Here is a 20822-nt window from a genome sequence, read left to right as displayed (position 1 = left end):
CAGACAATGGAAGGTCACCCAGTAAAGTGAAATCTTAACTTTTGAATAGCAACAATTATTTTGATTTCATGCTTAATGTCTTCTAAATGCTAAGACAATAACTAGAAATTAACAGCATTAGGAAAAAATAGAAAATATTTGAAAATATTTCTAACAAGATAAAAACAAGGCAAAATATTAGAAAAGGAACAAAGAAAATAAAGAATGGTGATTAAGAAAGAAAAAATAAAAATAAATAGAAAAGAGAGAGAGAAGGTAAGAAGGAGGAAGGAAGGTTTATAAAGAAGTTGCTTCCAATCTTTTTGACAGCAATTATAAATATATTTACAGTATGTTTTAGCCTCTCCCCCTAAGGTTACATCATAATTTCCTTCTTTCCATAAGCTATCCTTTCTAATCTTCAAACTCATAAATCACAAGTTCATTTTTCTCTTTTGTTTTAAGCAAAAAAAATCCATAAGGGGTTGTCAGACATTGATAAGTATAGTTATTGGTCTTCCTTTAATCAAAGAAGTTTATTTTCCCTTCTCTTCTAGTTCTATCATGGGCATTTCAGTGTCTTTCCATTTTTTGCATATATAATAGTCTTACAGCAGTAATATATAAAAATATCATTTTTGCCATGGCTCCTTTTCTTCCATGGCTCTTTTCTAATTGACTGTCAATAAATCCCATTCTGAAGCCAGAAATGTCTGGCTTTTTTTTCAAGCCTACCAGGCATAATCAAATGACTCATCCTTCCACATTATAAGTTTATCACTGTAGTTAATTTATTGTTTTCTTTTTTAATTGAGACTTATACTGTATATTGCCATCAAGGTCAATCAATTCTCACTAGGAGAATGCACTATTAAGATATAGACAGGTAGTCCTTAACTTATGACTGCAACTGAGAACAGAATTTCTGTTGTTAAACAATACAGATGTTAAGTGAGCCAAACCCAATATTAAGACAGTTTCTGTCATAGTTGTTAAGCAAATTACTTCAATTGCTGAGGGAATCATGTGGCCTTCAGCAAATCCACCTTCTCCCGTTGACTTTACTTGTTGGAAACTAGGTAGAAAGGTGCCAAATGGTGATCACACGACCCTAGGACATTTCAATTGTTGTAAATTCATGCAGGTTTCCAGGTGCATTAGTGGTAAGAGCAAGAATCAGTTGTAAATCACTTTTTTCAGTGCTGCTGTAACTTCAAATGGTTGCTAAACAAGATCCAATCTCGGTCAGTCATCAGGACCAGAGGTTTACTCTTCCAAACTTTTGGACTCGTGCTGAACCCCATCTCCAGGGAACTTCTCTCTTTTCTGTTGATGGCTGGTGATTGACTGTTATTTCCTTGTGCTACCAAGACCTCAGCTTCTAAGTACACAATAAGCTGGTGGCAAATCAGCATTCCTTTTAACTGACAAGGGGTCCATTTCCCAGGCTTCAATTATTTCCCTGTTTATTTTTATACTTGCATGGCCAACAAATGGTTGCAAGTAAAGGACTATTTGTGAAAATAAAATCTGTCACTACCTCCATTTCTTCCCCATCTATTTGCCAGGAATTGAGAGGGCCGGATGCCATGATCTTGGTTTTCTTAATGTTCTTTTGCACTCTCCATCTATCTATATAATGTTATAATAACATATTCCATTTTTAAATATGTAAATGGTTGGTATTTATTCTGATGAATCAAACAGATATTTAAGTGGGATATGTCCCTTGTTGGCAATTTTTATAGACTTTGATGTTAGAGTAGTTTGCTACACAAAACAAATTCTTCAGCAAGGAGTTTCAGGATGTTGACAAAATTAACAGAAATTGCTTTATGGTATGCTTTCTGAAAGTTCAGCAGGACAGGAAAATGAGTTTGAAACTCCAAATTGCCTGAAATTTCTGTTTTATTTCTTTATAGTTCTATCACACAGTTGCAAATCAATTTACATTTGTCACAATAAGTTCAAGTAGAAGATCAATAGTCAGCTCTTTCTTTTACTAGCAAGCACTTTATTGATAAATAGATTGATCAAGTTAGAATGAGTTCTGGTGCAAATGTTTTGGAAATAGGTCCAACTTTACCAACATTTTTTCCCAGTTAAATTTCTGCTATGCACATACTTATGTCTTTGACAAGCATGTTATATTTATGTAGTGTTGAAATAGGAAAGATAAAGTGTCTACCATTCTGGCTTCAGAATTTTTTTTAATAGGTATAATTGGAGAAATGTCATTCTAAAATAATATGTGGGAAACAGGAGGAAGAACTGCAGACTAGACAACTATCTTGCAAAAGGTATCTCAGCCCACAGAAGGAAAAGGAGTATAGGGGAGTCTCAGAGGGGATTTGCATAATTGATGTTTTCAAATAGTCCAGACAAGAAGCAAAACTATGACAAACTACTAACACTACCTTAATTGTAAGGTTACAGTAAGAAAAACTTGCAATCTGGAAGCACCTCTCCGTTCCTTTACTTTTACTTCTCCCTTCCAAAAACTTTCCACAACCCTTTATCCTTCATTTCTAAGCAAAATAAAATATTTCAGGCTATGTGGAAGGGAGTGTGATTACTCTCCATTGGAAATAGGGTTCCTTAATCTACTCTATTACAATAGTTTTGTGTATAAGTATTCCTGGCAATAATTCATCTCTTTGGAATTAGCATCCAATATTCTGACTATTTTTAGTTCACATAGTTCAGCTTTTTGTAAGGCTGGAATAGGTTTTGCCAACTTGTTGTTTTTTTTAGATTGTGTTCCATAATTTCCTCACAGGATGACAAACTGCTAAATCTCTGAAGTGCAACTGGAATTTTGTCAGTGAAATTTACTTCACAGTGTAAGTCTCATCCAGAGTAATAATTAAATCTTTCAGAAAGGAAACATATTTTTTAACATCATGTAGTTCTGTTAAATCCCATGATCTTTACACTTGACTTGCACTTCATTTATGGTTTGGGTTTTTTATTGCCTCTTGTTATACTACTCAATCCCAATTCTTACTCTTTTCCATTAATATTTCTATTCTTTTCTTGTCTCTTTTAATTCTTGTCTCTTTTAATTTAAATCCAGCAATTCTCTCATCTCATCTTATGTCCCTATTCTGTACTTCCAAAACTAAAATAAATAGTAATGATGACAAGAGGGATCCTTGTCTTGTCTCTTTCTGTATCTCACAAAGTAGTCCCAGCTTATTGTTCAACAGTTCAAATTTCTCTTCTTGTATCTGGCTCATCCCAGATACCATATATATGGCCCTGATTTGACTGAAAGCAATATTGTGATATGTATAAAGTATTTATATTATTCTCCAAATCACCAGAGGGCAGGACAAGAAACAATGGTTAGAAACTGATCAAAGAGAAAAGCAACCTGGAATTAAGGAGAAACTTCCTAACAGTGAGGACAATTAACCAGTGGAACAGCTTGCCTCCAAAAATCGTGGGCGCTCCATCACTGAAGGTTTTTAAGAAGATAGACAGTCTGAGATGGTATAGGTTCTCCTGTTTGAGTGGGGGGGCTGGACTAGTCCAAGATCCCTTTCTATTCTATTCTATTCTATTCTATTCTATTCTATTCTATTCTATTCTATTCTATTCTATTCTATTCTATTCTATTCTTTAAAAAAATTAAATACTAGCCTGTTAAAACACTTACCACTTAAAAACTTTAAGTTAAAGCCTGAAGTCCAGATTAATATGATGAATAACTGGTCTAATGTAAGAGGCATAAGAAAGAAACCAAAAGCATTTTTAATGTCAAAAGTAAACTCACATCTGCATCACTCACTTAAAGTCTTGGCATGAATTATTCGTTGAAACAAACAACTTGAGTGTGTATTCAAGGATGCCATATAATTCTTAATTATTTAAATTATTTAAAAAATTACTAAATATGCAGCATATGCAGCATGAACTATTGCAATGGGTAAACAATTAGAATATTTGATTTTAAATAATAATAATAAGCAACTATAAAATATGATGTGAGGAAGTATTGAATTGTCACCCATGTTAGCCAATAATGCCATAGGGCATTCAAAACATAGAAGTCAAGTGAACAACTGCAGTGAAGAAAGGAATTTATTCTGAAACTGCAACCATGTAGGAACAGTAGGGTTTCTGCTATATGAGGTAGCTGTTGTCATGGTAAGTTCTTTCATTCTTCCTTCTTATGAATGTTGGAATATTAGTATCTGGTCAGTTTTTATCTAGTTTGCAACCTTTCCCAAATAGTACTATATTTTGTGATAACAGATGGCATTTGTGGCATTTCCCATATATTCAAGATGTGCTCATGGTTGGAAAAATTTGGGAATTTTATAGCCTAACTAAATACTCCTAAAAAGAGTGAGAAAACTGCTTCCTAATGCCTCACACAACATCAGAGCATTACATATTTGAATCAGTGATATAAAGCATATTTACAATATACAATGTTATACTGTAGTTAATATTATACAGCTAAATTGTAAGTAATTTGTTTCACATCTAGACAAATTACCGTTTAATGCCGATGATGATTCTTTGGATAAAGAGTATAAGAGTATAAGCAAGATATACACAATGACAAAACATTCAATAAAGGATAAAGAAAATAATTCATTTTTGTCCTGCTCCAATAAAAAGTATTTCACAAGAGGAAAACCTGTTAAGAATAAAAGAAAAGTGATATTCTTAAGATCTCTATGGTGAGGTTGGAGGTTAACTCCCAAACAAGCCATATATTTTCCCCCTATATTTTCTTTGTGCTTTGTATTATTCCTGACACACCCGTTTGCTTTCATCTTGTAGATCAAGCAAAAAGCATGACCAGATAAGCCAATTCTACTTTATTGTTACATTAACAAAGTTTTACAAATCTGGGAAGAGAAATTTCCTGCCATCTCCTTTTTAGCCCAAGAAACTATGCCCTGTTATATGACTGTTCTCTAAGCAGCATCTCTTTGCCTGTCTTTCTCACATGCAATTACATGTTACTTACACTATGGCTAGGCTTTTAACTGACTCATCCCAGGCCTCAACCATCATCTACTGTCATCTGTTACCATCTATGTGTCATGGTTCCGATAGATGAAACCCATCAAAAGAACTTCAAGGCAAAAATTCTTCCTTAAAGAATATTTTATTCAGGAAACAAAGTATCGGCACTACATAGTTGAACCCAAAAACTAAATTCCCTTCCCCCGGATACAAAGTAACAAAGTGCAATTCCCATCCCCAATAAGCTGTCATAAATCACATTCTCCAATTAGCCTTAAACACAGGCTTTCTCCCAAGCTCCTCAGCCCGCCAAAACGTTATCAGCTCGTCCTTGGGTTCCCACAAAGCAGCGTTATTATTATGGCTAGCTGAGCTCAAGCATTAATCCCACTCCCCTTTCTGCACATGATTTCTGAATATAGGAAAAAGCATGTTAAAAGTAAGAGAAAATGGCTGCAATTTTCATCAGTTGTCAGAGCGGGAACATCCAATGTTTGCAGCATTGACATCCCGCCCCCTTTTACAAAAATGATAAATCCTGCAATCAAACAAAATTATAGATTAGTGGTTGCCTCTCGGTTCAGTAGGGTGCTTTTCATAGAATTTACTAATAAGGCTGTCAGCTTTTACATCACTAGACTTTACCCATGTGGCTTCAGACAATGGATATCCTTTCCACTGCACTAAGTACTGTAACTTTTCCCTTAAAAAACCTAGAATCAAGAATACGCTTCATCTCATAATGGGTCTGTCCAGCTACCACCAGAGAGCAGGTGCCTTCTTATGGGAAAGTCGTAAGGTAGAACCCCGAAAATGTTTCAATAGGCTACAATGGAACACAGGGTGGGCTTTTCCTAAGAGTCTGGGAAGCTTAAACTCCACCATGATTGGGTTAATGATGGGGAAGGGACCTAGGTACTATGGTCCCAACTTCTTACTAGGCAAATTAAGTCGTAAATATTTTGTGGATAAGTAAACTTTTTCCCCAACCTGGAATGACCTTTGGGGAGCCCTCTTTTTAATCTGCTTGTTTTTCATATGTCTCAAAAGCCTTTTTCAGAGCAATTTTCATTTTGTCCCAAATCTCCTCCCACCCCTTCACCCACTGGTCAAGCATTTGGGAAGTAGAAGGTCCCTGAGGATATTCAGGTATTGGGTTGAATTCTTTTCCTGTGGTCACTTTAAAAGGTGTAAAACCGGTGCTGCTGTGAACAGAGTTATTGTAAGCCACCTCTGCGAATGGGAGGAGGTCAGTCCAGTTCATTTGCTGATAATCCACATAGCACCTGAGGTATTGCTCCACCATTGAGTTCGCTTTTTCAGCTGCCCCATTCGTAGACAGGTGAAAAGCTGACAACTGTCCTTGCAATGAGCCAATTAACTTGAGGAAACCCCTCCAGAACCTGGCTGTAAATTGTACCCCTCAGTCTGAGATTATCCGCTTGGGCATGCCATGCAGCCTGTAAATGTGCTTAAGAAACATCTTGGTTAGTTTCTGGGTTAACGGGAGTCCTTTGGAGACGACGAAGTGAGCCTACTTCGAAAAAAGATCTATCACAGTCCAACTCACCATATTCCCCCTACTTTCAGGTAACTCCACTATAAAATCCATAGCAATTTCTTCCCATGGCTGGGAAGGATCCGCAGTCAGTTGTAATAGTCCAGGGGTTTTTCCCAGAATTCTTTTCATGGTGGCACACATAGCACAGCTCTTGACGTAGTTCTCTATGTTCCATTTCAAATCCGGCCACGAAAATTGTCGACGAACTAGATGCAGTATTTTTAAGTAGCCAAAGTGTCCAGCTTGTTTCACATTGTGACTGTGCTGGAGAGCGTTGAGGTGGAGGATTTCGGACAAATACAACTTCCCCCCTTTGTAAGCCAATCCATTCCTGCACCTCAAGGAGGTTTGATTGTCCTTCAACCATCAATCGTTGAGGAATTCCTGTTTTAATTTCCTTGCCCCAGGGTCATTGGGGTTTGGGACTCTCAAAGATGGGGCTCTTCGTGGCGTTAGTTGAGAAGCAGCTTGCGGTGTAGATATGCTGGCTCTTGTATTGATGCAATCTGGATAACACGTCAGCTAAAAAGTTTTTTTCCCCTGGTATGTACTTCAGGGTAAAGTTAAATCGGTTAAAATATTGCACCCACTGTACTTATTTTGGGGACAGCTTGCAGGGAGTTTTCAGTGCCTCTCTGTTTTTGTGATCAGTCCATACTTCGAAAGGCATCTTGCTCCCTTCTAGGTAGTGCCACCAGTTTAATAGAGTCCAACAAATTGCAAAGGTTTCCTTCTCCCACACTGCCCACCTTCTCTTGCAGTCTGCGAACTTTTTCAAGGTGTAGGCACAGGGCTGCAGGACCCCCTCATGTTTTTTTTTGCAATAGTACAGCTCTGACATCTATGTCGCTAACATCGGCTTGAATCACAAAGGGCTTTCCCGGCAGGGATGCTTTAGGACCGGCTTGACCGCAGATAGTCTTTTCAGATTCTTGAAAGCAGTTTGACAATTCATAGTCCATGTCAGTGGCTGGCCCGGTCACAGCTTTCCCCCATCTTTGCTGGTTTATAACAAGTCCGTGAGGGGTAAGGCAATTTTGGCAAAAGAGGGGATGAATTGTTGGTAAAAATTGGTGAACCCCAGAAAGCTTTGAAGCTGTTTGCGGATCTTTGGGGGTTGCCATTCAATTACGGATTTCATTTTTCCAGGATCCATTTCAATGCCCTCACTGGAAATTCTGTAGCCTAGATAATCCAGTCGGGTCTGATGGAACTCACACTTCGATAATTTAACATATAGTTTGGCATTCAGCAATTTCTTTAACACTTCTTGCACTAGATTCATGTGGTCAGCCATATTCATGCTGTATATCAGGATATCAAGATATACCAAAACTCCCTTGTACAAATGATCGTGTAGCACCTGGTTGATCAGCTGCATGAAGACAGCTGGAGCCCCTGTAGTCCAAATGGCATAACTTTGCACTGATAGCTACCCATGGGACAGTTAAAAGCGGACTTCCATTCATTTCCTTTTCTTATTCTCACTTGGTAATATGCCTCTCTTAGATCCAATTTAGTGAAGAGGAGGAGGGGGTACTTGTTTTCTATGCTCACAGCATTTAACCCCTTATAGTCCACGCAGAGACGAAGCGAACATTGGAGCCCCCACCTGGATTTGGCCGGCTCAATGAATCATCTTGCTAGGTTTCTGTCCACGTATTGCTGTAGTTCATCCATTTCGAGGGGGGTTTTGGTGTATATTCTCGGCTGCAGGAGTTTAGCTCCCGGTAATAGTTCAATGGCACAGTCATTGGGCGAATGGGGTGGCAGGATGTTGCACTCTTTCTCACTAAACACCTTCGCTAGATCCCAGTATTCACTGGGGATGAGTGACCCACCTGGTTGTGGCAGGGTAGCTATCTTTGCTAACTCGATAGATGGCCTAGGTTCTCCAGTAATGTCAGCAAATTAAGAGGGGGTTTGGTTCCTATAGGTAATCTCACAGTCCTCATCCCCTTTTCCCACCAAATAAAAGGTTTCCATTTGTCTAACCATGCTAGACTTAGAATCACAGCCTCAGTCATCTTCGGAGCCACCATAAAGCGAATGAATTCCCAATGTTCACCTATTTTAAGTGTATCGGCTCTGTCAATTGTGTGACTAAAGTTCCTCCCATTAGAGAGCCATTGGCTTGTTCAAATCTCACAGGCTTGGAGACCAACCCATTTTAAGAGCAAGTGGCAAGCTAATAAGGCACCGGGAGCACCCCGAATCTACTAGCACTCTCAAATCACCTGACTTCTAAATACAGGAAAAAGCATGTTAAAAGCAAGAGAAAATGACTGCAATTTTCATCAGTTGTCAGAGCGGGAACATCCAATGTTTGCAGAATTGACACTATGTACAATAGTAATAGTGAAGTGCAGGGAGTTAAAAGATTTCTGGAATTTCAGAACTGATACAAACAGAAACAGTGACATGCCAAGGTTTCAACTTGAAATATTGTCAGTGTGTGTTACCCCCCCATCCCCAAATTAAAAGCAACATATAATAACTGATAGATAACTATGGGTTGTGTATGGGCTTCAAGGTTTCCATTATTTGACCTGGGACGTACTGAACTGGTTGATAATCAAAGTCATATTCAAATATTTAATAGAATCAGAAGCAAGCCAGGAAAAACAGCTGTAATTTTTTTCCCCTTTCTGTGTTTTTTTTTTTTTTTGCAGCTGTTCAGCTTTGTTTCTCTGCCCACCGATGTCCTAGAAATAGAGGTGAAGGACAAGTTTGCAAAAAGTCGACCTATCATTAAACGTTTTCTGGGAAAGCTTTCCATGCCAGTACAACGGTTACTAGAAAGACATGCCATAGGGTAAATCTTTGTGACATAATTTTCTCTTTTTTATGAATCACTAAGGAGCAAAAGGAGAGTAATGGTTGCCCTTGCAATAACTCAGTTGGGGAGGAGGAATCCATAATTTAATCTCAGTTGATTGCCTTACTTTGGATTACCATTTTAAATATTTTAATGGCAAGTTAATCATAGAAGAATTAACTTGAAAGACATTCAATCTTCTGCTTACTATAAAATCTTCAATAAATTTGGATGATAGTCTAGATCCGTGATGGCGAACTTATGGTACGTGTGCCACAGGGGGCACGCAGAGCTGTCTCTGGTGGCACACATGCCATTGCTGGACCGAGCTGCTCCCTCCTCCACTCCACGCATGCACAGCTTCTGTGCATGTGCAGCTCTCCACGTGCAGCTCTCCATGCATGCGCAGTCTGGGAATAGGTGAGAGGCTATAAAAGGAGCAACTTTCGGTGGAAGCAGCATTTGCTGCAGAGAGTGAACAAGCGAGCATGAGTCAGAGTGGACAGCGAGCGAGTGAGCACGAGCCGACAGTGGTAAGTTTCAGCAGCTGGCCATGCAGGGGAGGAGGAGGAGGAGGGGCGGTGGGGGCAGCAATGGCGGTGGCAGCAAAGAGGATGGAGGGCGGCCTACCTGCTTAAGCTGCCTTGCCTCGTCCTCGGGCTATGGCGGCAGCGAAAGGCGGTGAAAGGGGTGGGGGTGGCCTACCTGCGATGATGGCTTCCCTGCTTCGGAGTCCTCTCCTCCTTCCGCGGCCTCTGCCCGGAGGCTCGCACCCCTCTCTCCCCTGCGGGTGCATCAGACTGATCGGAGGGAAACTTCTGCAGCCGTGAAGATGGAAGGTGGGTTGCTGCCTCCGCCATTCTATGCTCTGGGCATCCCAAGCGCAGCCGGCGCGGCGCCCGGCTGAGGCCAGGGCCAGCATCATCGCAGTTGCCGCGCCTGAGGGTCGGCCTCTTTCCGCGCCACCAGTTTCCAAACATGTGGGCTGGGTACCCGAGAGGCAGCAGTTCCACATGTGTCCCTGTGAGCGAGTACGCTCCTGTCTGCCAGGCAAGCAGAGCCGTGGCGGTTGCCCGCCTCTGCTCTTCTGCCGCAGATGCCGTGGCTCCGTTTGCCTGGGAGGGCGGGGATAGACTCACGCATGGGGATGCACGTGGGGCTGCTGCCTCGCTTTTCATGCCATGCCAGGGCTGGGCTGGACTGGGTGTGGGCAGCTGCATTCCATTTCTCCATTTGCTTCTCAGCCTTCGCTACATGTTTGTGGGACAAAAAAAAAAGTTCCATCAGACTTTCTAACTTCTCACAAGATCTCGCAAGAAGTTAGTCTGATGGAACTTTTTTTTTACCGATAGTCCCACAAACACGTGGCGAAGGCTGAGAAGTGAACAGAGAAATGGAATGCAGCTGAAAGGCAACTTAATAAAAAACCGCTTGGAGGAAGCAAGGACTCTGGCCGGAGGTGGCAACCTTACCCTGCATGGTGGTGGAAGGGTTAATGGCGGGCGCGGGGGCCCCGGGAGGAGCTACGCAAAGCAGGCAGAGGGGAGGCTGAGTAGATTGCGGGCTCCACTCCTCGCCTCCTCTGTGCTGCCACAGTCATCGCTGCTGCCGCAGCCATAGTCCTGCCTGGCTCTGCCGTTGCCTTGCCAATGCCCTGCTGCTTCCCTGGGCAGCACCTCTGCCCTGCGTGGCTGCTCTGCTTGTGCCCACTGTGAGTGCTGCAGGATGGTGCAGATGTCGCACAATGGGGGAGTGTATCTGGGCAGCTCAGGCAAAAAGAAGGTGGGCTTCGTGGGGCTGCTGATCGCCGGCTCCGAGGGTGACAGTGGCAAATGTGGCTCGATCCTCAGCAAGCCCCGTTTGCCACCTCCTGCCCAATGTGGCGGCCATGAGGCCACAGAACAAGCCAGGCTGTGGTAAGAAACCAGTATACTGGTTCCTTACCTCTGCCCAGCTTGTTCCACGGCCTCATGGCCGCGGCATTGGGCACAATACATGAGGCGGCAAACAGCCGTGCCACATCAAAACTGGCCTTTTGCCACCTCCTGCCCAATGCCGCTGCCATGAGGCCGCGGAACAAGCTGGGCGGAGGTAAGGAACCAGGTCAGGGTGGCGGAGAAGGGTGCTCTGTGAGGTTTGGGTCCGACATACATGGGGCTGCTGCCTTGCTTTCCGTGCCATGCTGGGGCTGGGCTGGACATGGAGCCTCCATGCTGCTTTTTCCCCTGTGGACATTGGGAGCGCCCATCCCACATACCCCTTGTCCTGGGGCTGCTGCCACCATCCCGTGCTATCCAGGCCATCGCCGGTCAGCCTGACGCGCCGAGCTCGGGCCTTGGGCAGATGGAGGCCGGAGGGGAGTGAGATCCATGGCTGCCCGGCTCCTCCGCCTGAGGACGTGTGCAGGGAGAGGTGCTGCCCGGCTCGGTAAGCCACGGTCTGCCTGCAGAAGGAGGAGGAGGATGGAGAGTGCTGGCTGGGGAGAGTCGCAGCACTGCCCACATGGGGAATCTGACCAGCCCCAGCCTGGAGGGGGGAGTGACCGAGGGAGCCTGAAGGGAAGCATCCTGGCATGCCTGGCTAGCTGGCGACAGGCTGGAGAGCACCGGACAGGGGCAACTGCCCCAGGACAAGTGGTAGGTGGAGTGGGTGCTCCCGATGTCCGCGGGAGAAGAAGCCGCGAGGAGGCTCCATGGCCGGCCCAGTCTAGCCTAGATCCGGCATGGCAAGTGAGGCAGCAGCCCCACATGCGTCCCCGAGCGCGAGCACACCCCTGCCCTGCCAGGCAAGCATAGCCACGGCATCTGCAGCAGAAGAGTGCAGGTGGGCAGAGGAAGGCACGAGGAGCCCCAATCCCAGTACAGCCCCTCCCCACTCTCCTCCTCCCCTCCCTTGGAAGACCTTTGGGGCTCAGAAGCCTCCCCCCATGCCCCCCCACCCTCCAGGGAAGAAAACCATCGCGAGACACTCTTCTGTTTTAACTTTTTTCCCTTGTCGCTTTTTGGAGTTTTTATCCTGCTTTCGTGAGACGGCAGCGTTTGGGAGGGGGTGTAGCCCCCTTCCCCCCAAGCCATCAGCTGAGCAAGACACTTTCCAGAGACCCCCTGGATCTCCCCAACCCTACCCAGCCCCCACAGGCATCCCTCCCCAACATTGAGCTGGCCACGCCCACCCGGCCACACCCAGTCTGCCATGACCACCATAGCCACGCCTACCCAGCGGGCCACGCCCACCCAACACCTGGCGATACATAAATGGGTTTTGAGTTGCAGTTTGGGCACTTGGTCTCTAAAAGTTTCGCCACCACTAGTCTAGATGATAGCCTAGATAACAGTTTAGCCTTTTAGATATGTCAATGAAAAGAAAATCCATTATATTTTATTCTGTCTTCTCTCTGTGTTAAATTACTGCAGAATGTTAAACCTAACAATCCACTTAAGAAAAGCTATATAATCAAACATTTATTCTCTGATTTCTACATACTGTATATGCTATATAGCCATTTATAAAAGTGAAAATAATTCAATTTTGATAATGATTATATTTTAGTACATATTATAATTAATAGAAATGTATATAATTTGGTTTCAAGCATGGTTAGTCACTCTAGGCATTCTGTATGTAGGACAGGGATGCCATTTGGTTGAATGTATTATGTTATGTTCACCCATTTACAAAATAATCAAGGCCTTACCACACCTCACTGTGCAGTACATAGTGGCTTGCACTTCTATAGGACACTGATGTATTGTATTAATAGTCACAAGGACAATTGAATCTTATGCATAATGGCTCATATAATATTATACGCTTTCAAATTTATAAAACATGGCTTGTGCTCTACTTCTATAATAGAAGCTATTAATTCTGAAAAGGAAATCATACTAGTGTAAGACTGGTAATAAGTTTACTAGAACCATGTTTCTACAGATGAGAATGTTGTGACTGGCAAAATTACTTCTATTCATCCTTTTGGATTTCTGTAAGTCACTGTCAGCACAAATGTTGATGTTATGCCTCTTGGCATTGATCAAATTTATCTGCCACTTTCTGGGTACACTTTTGGGAGGCTTAAGTGTTAGATTTCGGTTCAGAACTAATCATTGACCTATGATGTACTTTCACAAGATTTTTACAAATATTAATATGAAGAATGAAGAATATTAATTAATAATTTTTATGAAGCAGTTGCCACAATTATACCATATACTGTATAAAAATGTAATGCTCTTTTTATTTATTTTTTTCCAATAGAGACAGGGTTGTTAGCTACACACTGGGACGAAGGCTACCAACAGAACATGTCAGTGGCCAGCTGCAGTTTAGATTTGAGATAACTTCTTCAATCCACCCAGGTATTATTTATTTATTTATTTAATTCCCACCTTTATTCCTTTTACAAATAACTCAAGGCATAGACCTTATGAGCACGCCTTCGTCCTCCTATTTTCCCATGATACTTTCCTTTATCAAGTAGGCTTGGCTTCACTTAGGTCTTATTTACCCTATTCACAAATTCTGATTCATATAACTTTCTTTTCAAACAAAGGAAAAATGAATCAACAGATTGATAGGTTATGTGGAACTGAAGTTGATTTTCTTTTTTTTCCTCAGGTCTGTGAAGATAAATAGATGATAGGGACCGAAAAAATCTTCTGTGTCATACTTTAATGACATGTTGAGTTCAGCCTTTCAAACTAATTGTCAAGCAATTTTTGAAAATAAATTTGTTAAACAAAGTTTTGCCTCATAAATGGGCATTATAGATCATAAAAGTTTCCTAGTTTTCTGCATGTTCTGAAACATCTGATAGCCTGCAGTCTTTATTTAATCCTATTTTAGATGTTTTGAATGACACATTGCAATTTCAAATGCTTTCTGCATTTTAACTTTCCATCACTGTAAAATTTCTAATACTATACTTACCAGCTAATGCAATACAGTAGAGTGAGTACTGGACTTGGAGAGAAGAGACTAGAGATTACAGGTCTCCTTAAGTCTGAAATTCACTTGGTAATTTTGGGAAACCTCTGTCATTCTACCTGATTTCTTCCTAGACTTATTCTACAGACAAAAGATTAAACACTTGGATGAAGAATGGAATGCAAATACCACATTTAATTCTGTGTCATAAGATAATAAGAGAATGATAAATGATAAAACAATAATAAATTACATATTTTTATAATTATTTCCAGATTTTTAATTTATTAATGTTATGTGCCATTGAAGAATGATTTGAAAGAAGTATTGTAGACCTGTGAGCCTGAGACAATACCACCACTCCTGCCATTCATTAAAAATCTCCTCTTTTTTTGGAAACTTTGAATGGGAATAAGGTGTGGGGAGGGAGCCATAACTGCTTTTAAATTAATTCCTTCTGCAGAAATATGAAAAAAAGAGTTGTTTAAATGAATAGTACTGTACACATGTTCACATGAAATCCAGAAAAATATATTTTAATCATCTTCAAAAGATTCAATTCAAGTCCTGTAATTTACTGTATATAGTTGAACCTGGATGAATGAGCAAGAAGCAAAATCATGGCCCAGGATTCTAATCATAACCATCAGGGATTCTGTCTTTTTGTAACAGGGAAAAAAGGGCCTTCTGTAAAGTATTAAAATATATATAGTAAGCCTATAAACAAATACAGAAAAGTGTAATATTGATAAAAATTTATTTTAAATAGTTAAGATCATAATACTATTTTATTTATTATATATAAACATAAAAATAATAAGGATCACATCTTTGCAGTCATACCTGCATTTTAAGATAGCCTACATAATAATTGAGTAAAGGTACAGGTAATCCCTGAGTTATGAACGTTCACTTAACGCTCGTTTGAAGTTAGGCAACAAGCGCCCCCTAGTGTTTACGAGCAAGTCCCAAAATCATGAATATTGCAGCACCAGGTCAGTAGTTTGCCCTTAGGAATGACTGCAGAGGCTCTGCAACGTTCACTCTATTACCCCTCCCTCACTCTCCACCACTGCTTCCCCCTCCCTTCCTGCTGCACTGGATATACTCACCTTGCAAAATCTATCTCCTCTCTTCCGCCATTTCTTTCCCTTTGAAGCAGAGGAGAGCTGGCTTGGAAATGCTTTTCGCGCTGACAATGGATGCCATAATATTGTGCGAGTTCAAACACAAATTCTCTGCAAAAGACATCATGGTCCCCAGAAGCTTCCATTGGCAGGGGGGAATTGTTTGCTTCATTTGCATGCAAGTGTGGAATCGGAGTCAGCTGGACACAGGAACCAATGCCTTACGTTGCCCAGGTGTGCTGCTCACTCGTGTGCGCCAGCCTTAGTTTGAGGGCAGAAACGAAGCCTTCAACTGAGTGGGGAGATATCACAGAGCCAGGCCCCTTGCACCTGAGGCCAGGTCACTGCTGCCAGTGCGCAGCCATGATCTCCCCTCCCCAGCCAGCTACCCACTCTGCCCGACCTACTCCTTGCCTGACCAGCTGGCTGGCACAAATCCTGACCGCTCTTCTCCTTGTCATTCTCCCCATTCAAGTGGCAACAGCAGCTTTAGTTTCTTGGCTCCATCTGAAACAAAGAAAGCAGAGATGCAGTAGTAGGATTGCTCAATAAGCATTGGCCTTATTGAGAGAAATCCTGCTGCTGTGCCTCCACTTTTTTCCACTCAGACAGAGTTGAGAAACTCAGCCACTGCCGCCACTTACTGTAAGTGGGAAGGATGACAAGGAGAAGAGGGGTCAGGATTTGTGCCAGCCGGCCCACCAGGCAACGAGTAGGTCGGGCAGGATGGGTGGGTGGCTGTGGGGAGGGATCATGGCCACTCAAGTGGCTGTCATACCTCCGCCAGCGGCTTGGGTTTCTTGGCTCCATTCGAGTGGAAAAATGTGGAGGCACTGCAGCGGGATTGCTCTCAATAAGGCCAGTGCATGTGAGCAAGCAGCACACCCAGGTCTTCTTGAGAGCAATCCTGCTGCTGTCTCCACTCCACTCCAATCATGGCCACTCAGGTGGCTGCCACCACCAGTGGCTTGGGTTCTGAAGTGCCCCATAGGCACTGAAACACTTTTTAACCACACGGAGACCTGACAGAGACTGCAAGCTCTGTATGCATTCTGCTTCATTTCTAAGTGTGCATTGGAAGCCATGCAGAGCTTCCAGTTCCTGTCAGGTCTCCATTCAGATAAAAAGCGTCACAACACCTATGGAGTGCTTCAAAATGCAGGAATTCGCTGTGTTTTGAAGCACTTCATAGACGCTGAAACATTTTTTTATCCAAACAGAAACCTGACAGAGACTGCAAGCTTCGCATGGCTGCCAATGCGTGCTTAGAAACGGAGCAGAAAGCTCCATTTCTCAAGCACCCCATTCCAGGCATATGGAGCTTCCGGTCTCTGTCAGGTCTCCATTTAGTTAAAAAGTGTTTCAGCGCCTATGGGGCACTTCAAAATGCAGGGATTCACTTCCAAGGTCTCCAAGGTCTCCATCCTGGTGAAAATTGTTCCGGCAGTGGCAGAAAGGAGTTGGGGGTGGGAGCAGGAAATAGTTCAGGCTCCCATTCTCTGCAAAAGAGGATCAGTACCTGAAGTCGTGTAATATTACAGGCACCTGGGAGCTCTCCCTCAAAGGCAGAAGCTGTGGCAGAGAGGAGATGGATCTTTTCAAGGCAAGTGAGTCCGGCATCGCAGGAAGGGGGGGGGAAGCATGAGGTATCTTAGTGGGTCGGGGAGGCCTTAGGGACCTGTTCCATCACTATGACCCCTTTGGCCTTCCCCATCCTGAGATACCTCATGTGCACTTAACGAGCTGTGAGCATCTTAATGAGCAGGGAGTGATCTCATTCAAGGTATGAGATTCCCACAAATTCTCGAGTTATGAATGGAATGGGCAGGCTCCATTACATTCGTAACTCGAGGACTACTTGTACACACTGAGTTCAAAAAGACAATATTCTTATTTAGATTTAATCTTATTCAGAGTATATGCATTAAGGAAGCAAAAAATGCAAGCAAATTTAAAAAGTAATCAATTTAATTTTCCCCTTTATTTCTGAGCTATTTCCTAAAGAAAAGTGCTTAATAATTTATTGATATAACAATTTAAAATTTGGATTTATATTTAAATAAAGATTTCATAGAGAGATATTTGGTAACTAAACATTGAACATAATCTATATTAATTATATATTATTTCAAGTGATACTTTTACTGTTTAGAAAATGGAACATTTACTTATTCATTTTACAGTATCCCAGAGCATAACCAACACTGTTTGGGACATAATTTATTTTAAATTTCACCATGTCTTGTGAAATCATTCTATTAAGATAGTAATAAGATTAACTACACTCAGAAAATAAACACATACATTGCATACATGGGGATTTTGTTGGCTTCTGTTTCTCATACATGCATATGAAAATGGAAATATCATTTTGCCTTAATACTACTGAGCAATCACTGTGATTTGCTGAAAATAAATCTGTTAAGCTCTGTGGGGCTTATTTATGAGTAGACATATGTAGAATTACCCCATTAACCTTAATAGGTTGATATTTTACACATGGATCTATTTCTCTCTCTTCGTACATTTTTACATAGGAAAGCAGTTCTTAATTCACAAAATAAAATTTTATTGTGTTCAATGGAATTTACTCTAAGGTGAGTATATATAGGTTTTTAACCTTCTTGATAATGAATCATGGATTCGGTTTTAAATAACAGAACATTAATATATTGCTTAATATTTTAAGCATTTTAGTCTATATATGATATTCAAAATTATTTGATTTAAAAAATGCATATAATTCACTTGTTACTAATGTATATGAGGTGCAGCTTAATTCTAAGCTATAATGAATAGATATTCATATATATTTATGTAGGGTTGTTGAAGCGCCAGGCTATATTATTTATACTCAATTTTACTTATATGTCATGTTTCTTTTTGCTTCTAGCAGATGATGAAGAGGTCTCTACTGTTACAGACCATGAATCAATTGAACTTCAAGAAAGCCCCATTAACACCTCAGCATGCAACAGTACAGAGACCTCAGAAAGTGCAGCTTCAGAAAAGCTAAATGAATGTCCACTAGTATGCATCAGTGTGGGCAACTCTGCCTTGAACTGCTCCTTCAAAGAAGAGCTAGCAGGAAATAGAGAGAATGATGCTATACCAGCAGACACAGTTAATCTCTCAGAATCTATTCCAGTTGAAATAACGCCTTCCCCAAGTGCTGTGGATCTCAGCGAACAACGACCTTTGCTGGCAAGCACTCCTCCGGAGTCTGAAGTTAGAGAAAACAACAAAGTTAATTCTGTTACTCAGGGGGATAGTGACATCTTTATCAGCATAGAAGCCTTATCTATTGATGAGGTGAGTGGAGATGTTCCCATTACCAAGGATTTAGAGAAGAATCAGAATGATGAAGGGGCTTCAGCCCAAGAGGATCAAGATGAGAATGATGATGAAAAGGAGAACAAGCTACAATTAAGGACCACAGTGAAAAGAAAAAACAGGCCTTGTTCCTTGCCTGTGTCAGAACTTGAAACAGTGATTGCATCTGCTTGTGGGGAGCCTGAGACTCCTCGTACACACTACATAAGAATACACAATCTCTTGCACAGTTTGCCTTCTGCCCAGTTGAGTAGTGATGATGGAGAAGGGGAGGAGGAACAACAAGACAGTGTAATAGAGAATGACGAGGAACTGACAGTGAGGGAAGTATCTGAGAAAGATTTAGTTAGTGAGACTGAAACAGTGTTGGCTGAACCTCCTCAGGAAAACTCAGTAGAAGAGAACTTGGTCCGGGGAACTGTTCTGTGCAGCACCTCCACTGAACATCTTGCTGATTTAAATGAACAAACATTGGATAATGAAGAGGCAAGAACTGAAAGTGACAGTGAACTGAGTCCTAGACCAAATGGTGACCCTGAGTATGAAATGTGTGACACATCTTGTTATAGTACTTCTTGTTATAGCACTTCCTGCTACAGTACCTCCTGTTACAGCACTTCCTGTTACAGCACTTCTGGCCATGAGAGTGCCAACCGATTCTCAAGCCATACTAGGTTCTCTTCTGTTGACAGTGCAAAGATTTCTGAGAGCACGGTTTTTTCTTCACAGGATGATGAAGAGGAGGAAAATAGTGCTTTTGAATCAATGCCAGATTCAGGTCAAAGCCCTGAGTTGGACAGGGAACAGCTGGATAGCTCTGCCCATTGGCCTGAGGAATTGGTAGTTCCCAGAACAAATCTACAGGGAACTGCAGATACTATAGAATCTCCAGTAGCAGGCCCAAGCATCAGAAGAGAAGGTTAGATTTGGAGGAGGAGGAGCTTGAATATCTTAAGTTAGGCAGAAATATTAAGTAATAAGGGTCTTATCATTTAGAGGAACTTCTATTTAATATAGGATATAAGATTTAAAAACCTACTTTTAAATGCAGGTGTGGGAATTGAATTTTCTTTTTTATTGTGCTTTCATGATAATTTACATAGGAAATGAGCTTCCAAATGTATGGCATGTAGTAAGTGAGAAAGATAAGGTTGCCACTTTGCAGTCCATGTACTACTAAGCATTTATCATTGAGTATCAGATGTTGCAGATCACAAGATTTCTGCATTATTCCTAAACATTTTTTCTCAGCTCCATGAGTCCTTCTCTTTCTTTCTCTCATAATGAGTAATACACCTCAGGTGATAAAGGGCAAATTTAACCCTGGACTAGAGAAGAAAATAATACTCTAAGAAGCCACCATATTCAGAGATTTTCAAGTATAGATTGGCTATTTAAAATCACCAAGCTGTACAATTTTCTCTTTATTTACTTTGGACTTGAATATATGTTTTGTATAAGATATGTTCCCACATCACCTTAGCAATGCTGTATCCTCCTTTATTATGCTGATGCCCTCCATGTAAGACACATCACACTCAGCAGTAGCGTCACCAGTCACGCTGGCTGAAATTCTAACTTACAAAAGTTAATTCCAGTTGAAGAAGACTGCATGTATATCCTCACCTGATGTTTTAAATTATTCTGATTTGCATGTGGGGATTTCATCAGCTAGGACTCTGTGATTTAGCAGCTAAATTTCCTTTTTCAAGTACAATAAAATTTTCCCATAACTTGTTCTAGTTTCATGGCAGTTCATCTCTATGAAGCAATGTAAAATGCATGAATTAAGACTTACAGTAGTGAAATACTGTTATCCCTAATAACACTGAAAATTGAATGTTTAAATTTAATTATACAGCTTCTCTTTTCCTCCTGTTTTCTGTTCCTTCCAGCTTAATGTCTCTTGCAATACTCATACCCTAAAAAATTCTAATTAAAATTTCACTGAATTCAAACATGGTATATGGGATTTCTCTTTGTTATCCTTATTTTGTGGTACTGTGCATCAAGCTTATTATCTTGATGTCTATTTTATTGAGAGAAGGGGAAGATACATTCTAAAAATATTTTTTTAAAAAAATATTTTCCTGTA

General features: G+C 41.4%; 1 protein-coding gene across 1 annotated transcript in view; it reads left to right on the top strand.

The window, feature by feature from the left end:
- The window catches only part of HECW1 (HECT, C2 and WW domain containing E3 ubiquitin protein ligase 1), a gene marked incomplete at its 5' end in the record, with an annotated part of 182968 nt that overhangs the window by 71252 nt on the left and 90894 nt on the right, over positions 1-20822 (top strand). Inside the window, 3 exons of the mRNA XM_029283792.1 lie at positions 9199-9341; positions 13599-13699; positions 18288-19646. Coding sequence (XP_029139625.1) covers positions 9199-9341; positions 13599-13699; positions 18288-19646 — 1603 coding nt within the window. The remainder of the gene's footprint in view (positions 1-9198; positions 9342-13598; positions 13700-18287; positions 19647-20822) is intronic.

This window comes from Protobothrops mucrosquamatus, unplaced genomic scaffold (assembly GCF_001527695.2).
Source record: "Protobothrops mucrosquamatus isolate PMUCROS unplaced genomic scaffold, P.Mucros_1.0 scaffold232, whole genome shotgun sequence".
Taxonomy (NCBI): Eukaryota; Metazoa; Chordata; class Lepidosauria; order Squamata; family Viperidae; genus Protobothrops; species Protobothrops mucrosquamatus.
This window is presented reverse-complemented; position numbering and strand designations above follow the sequence as displayed.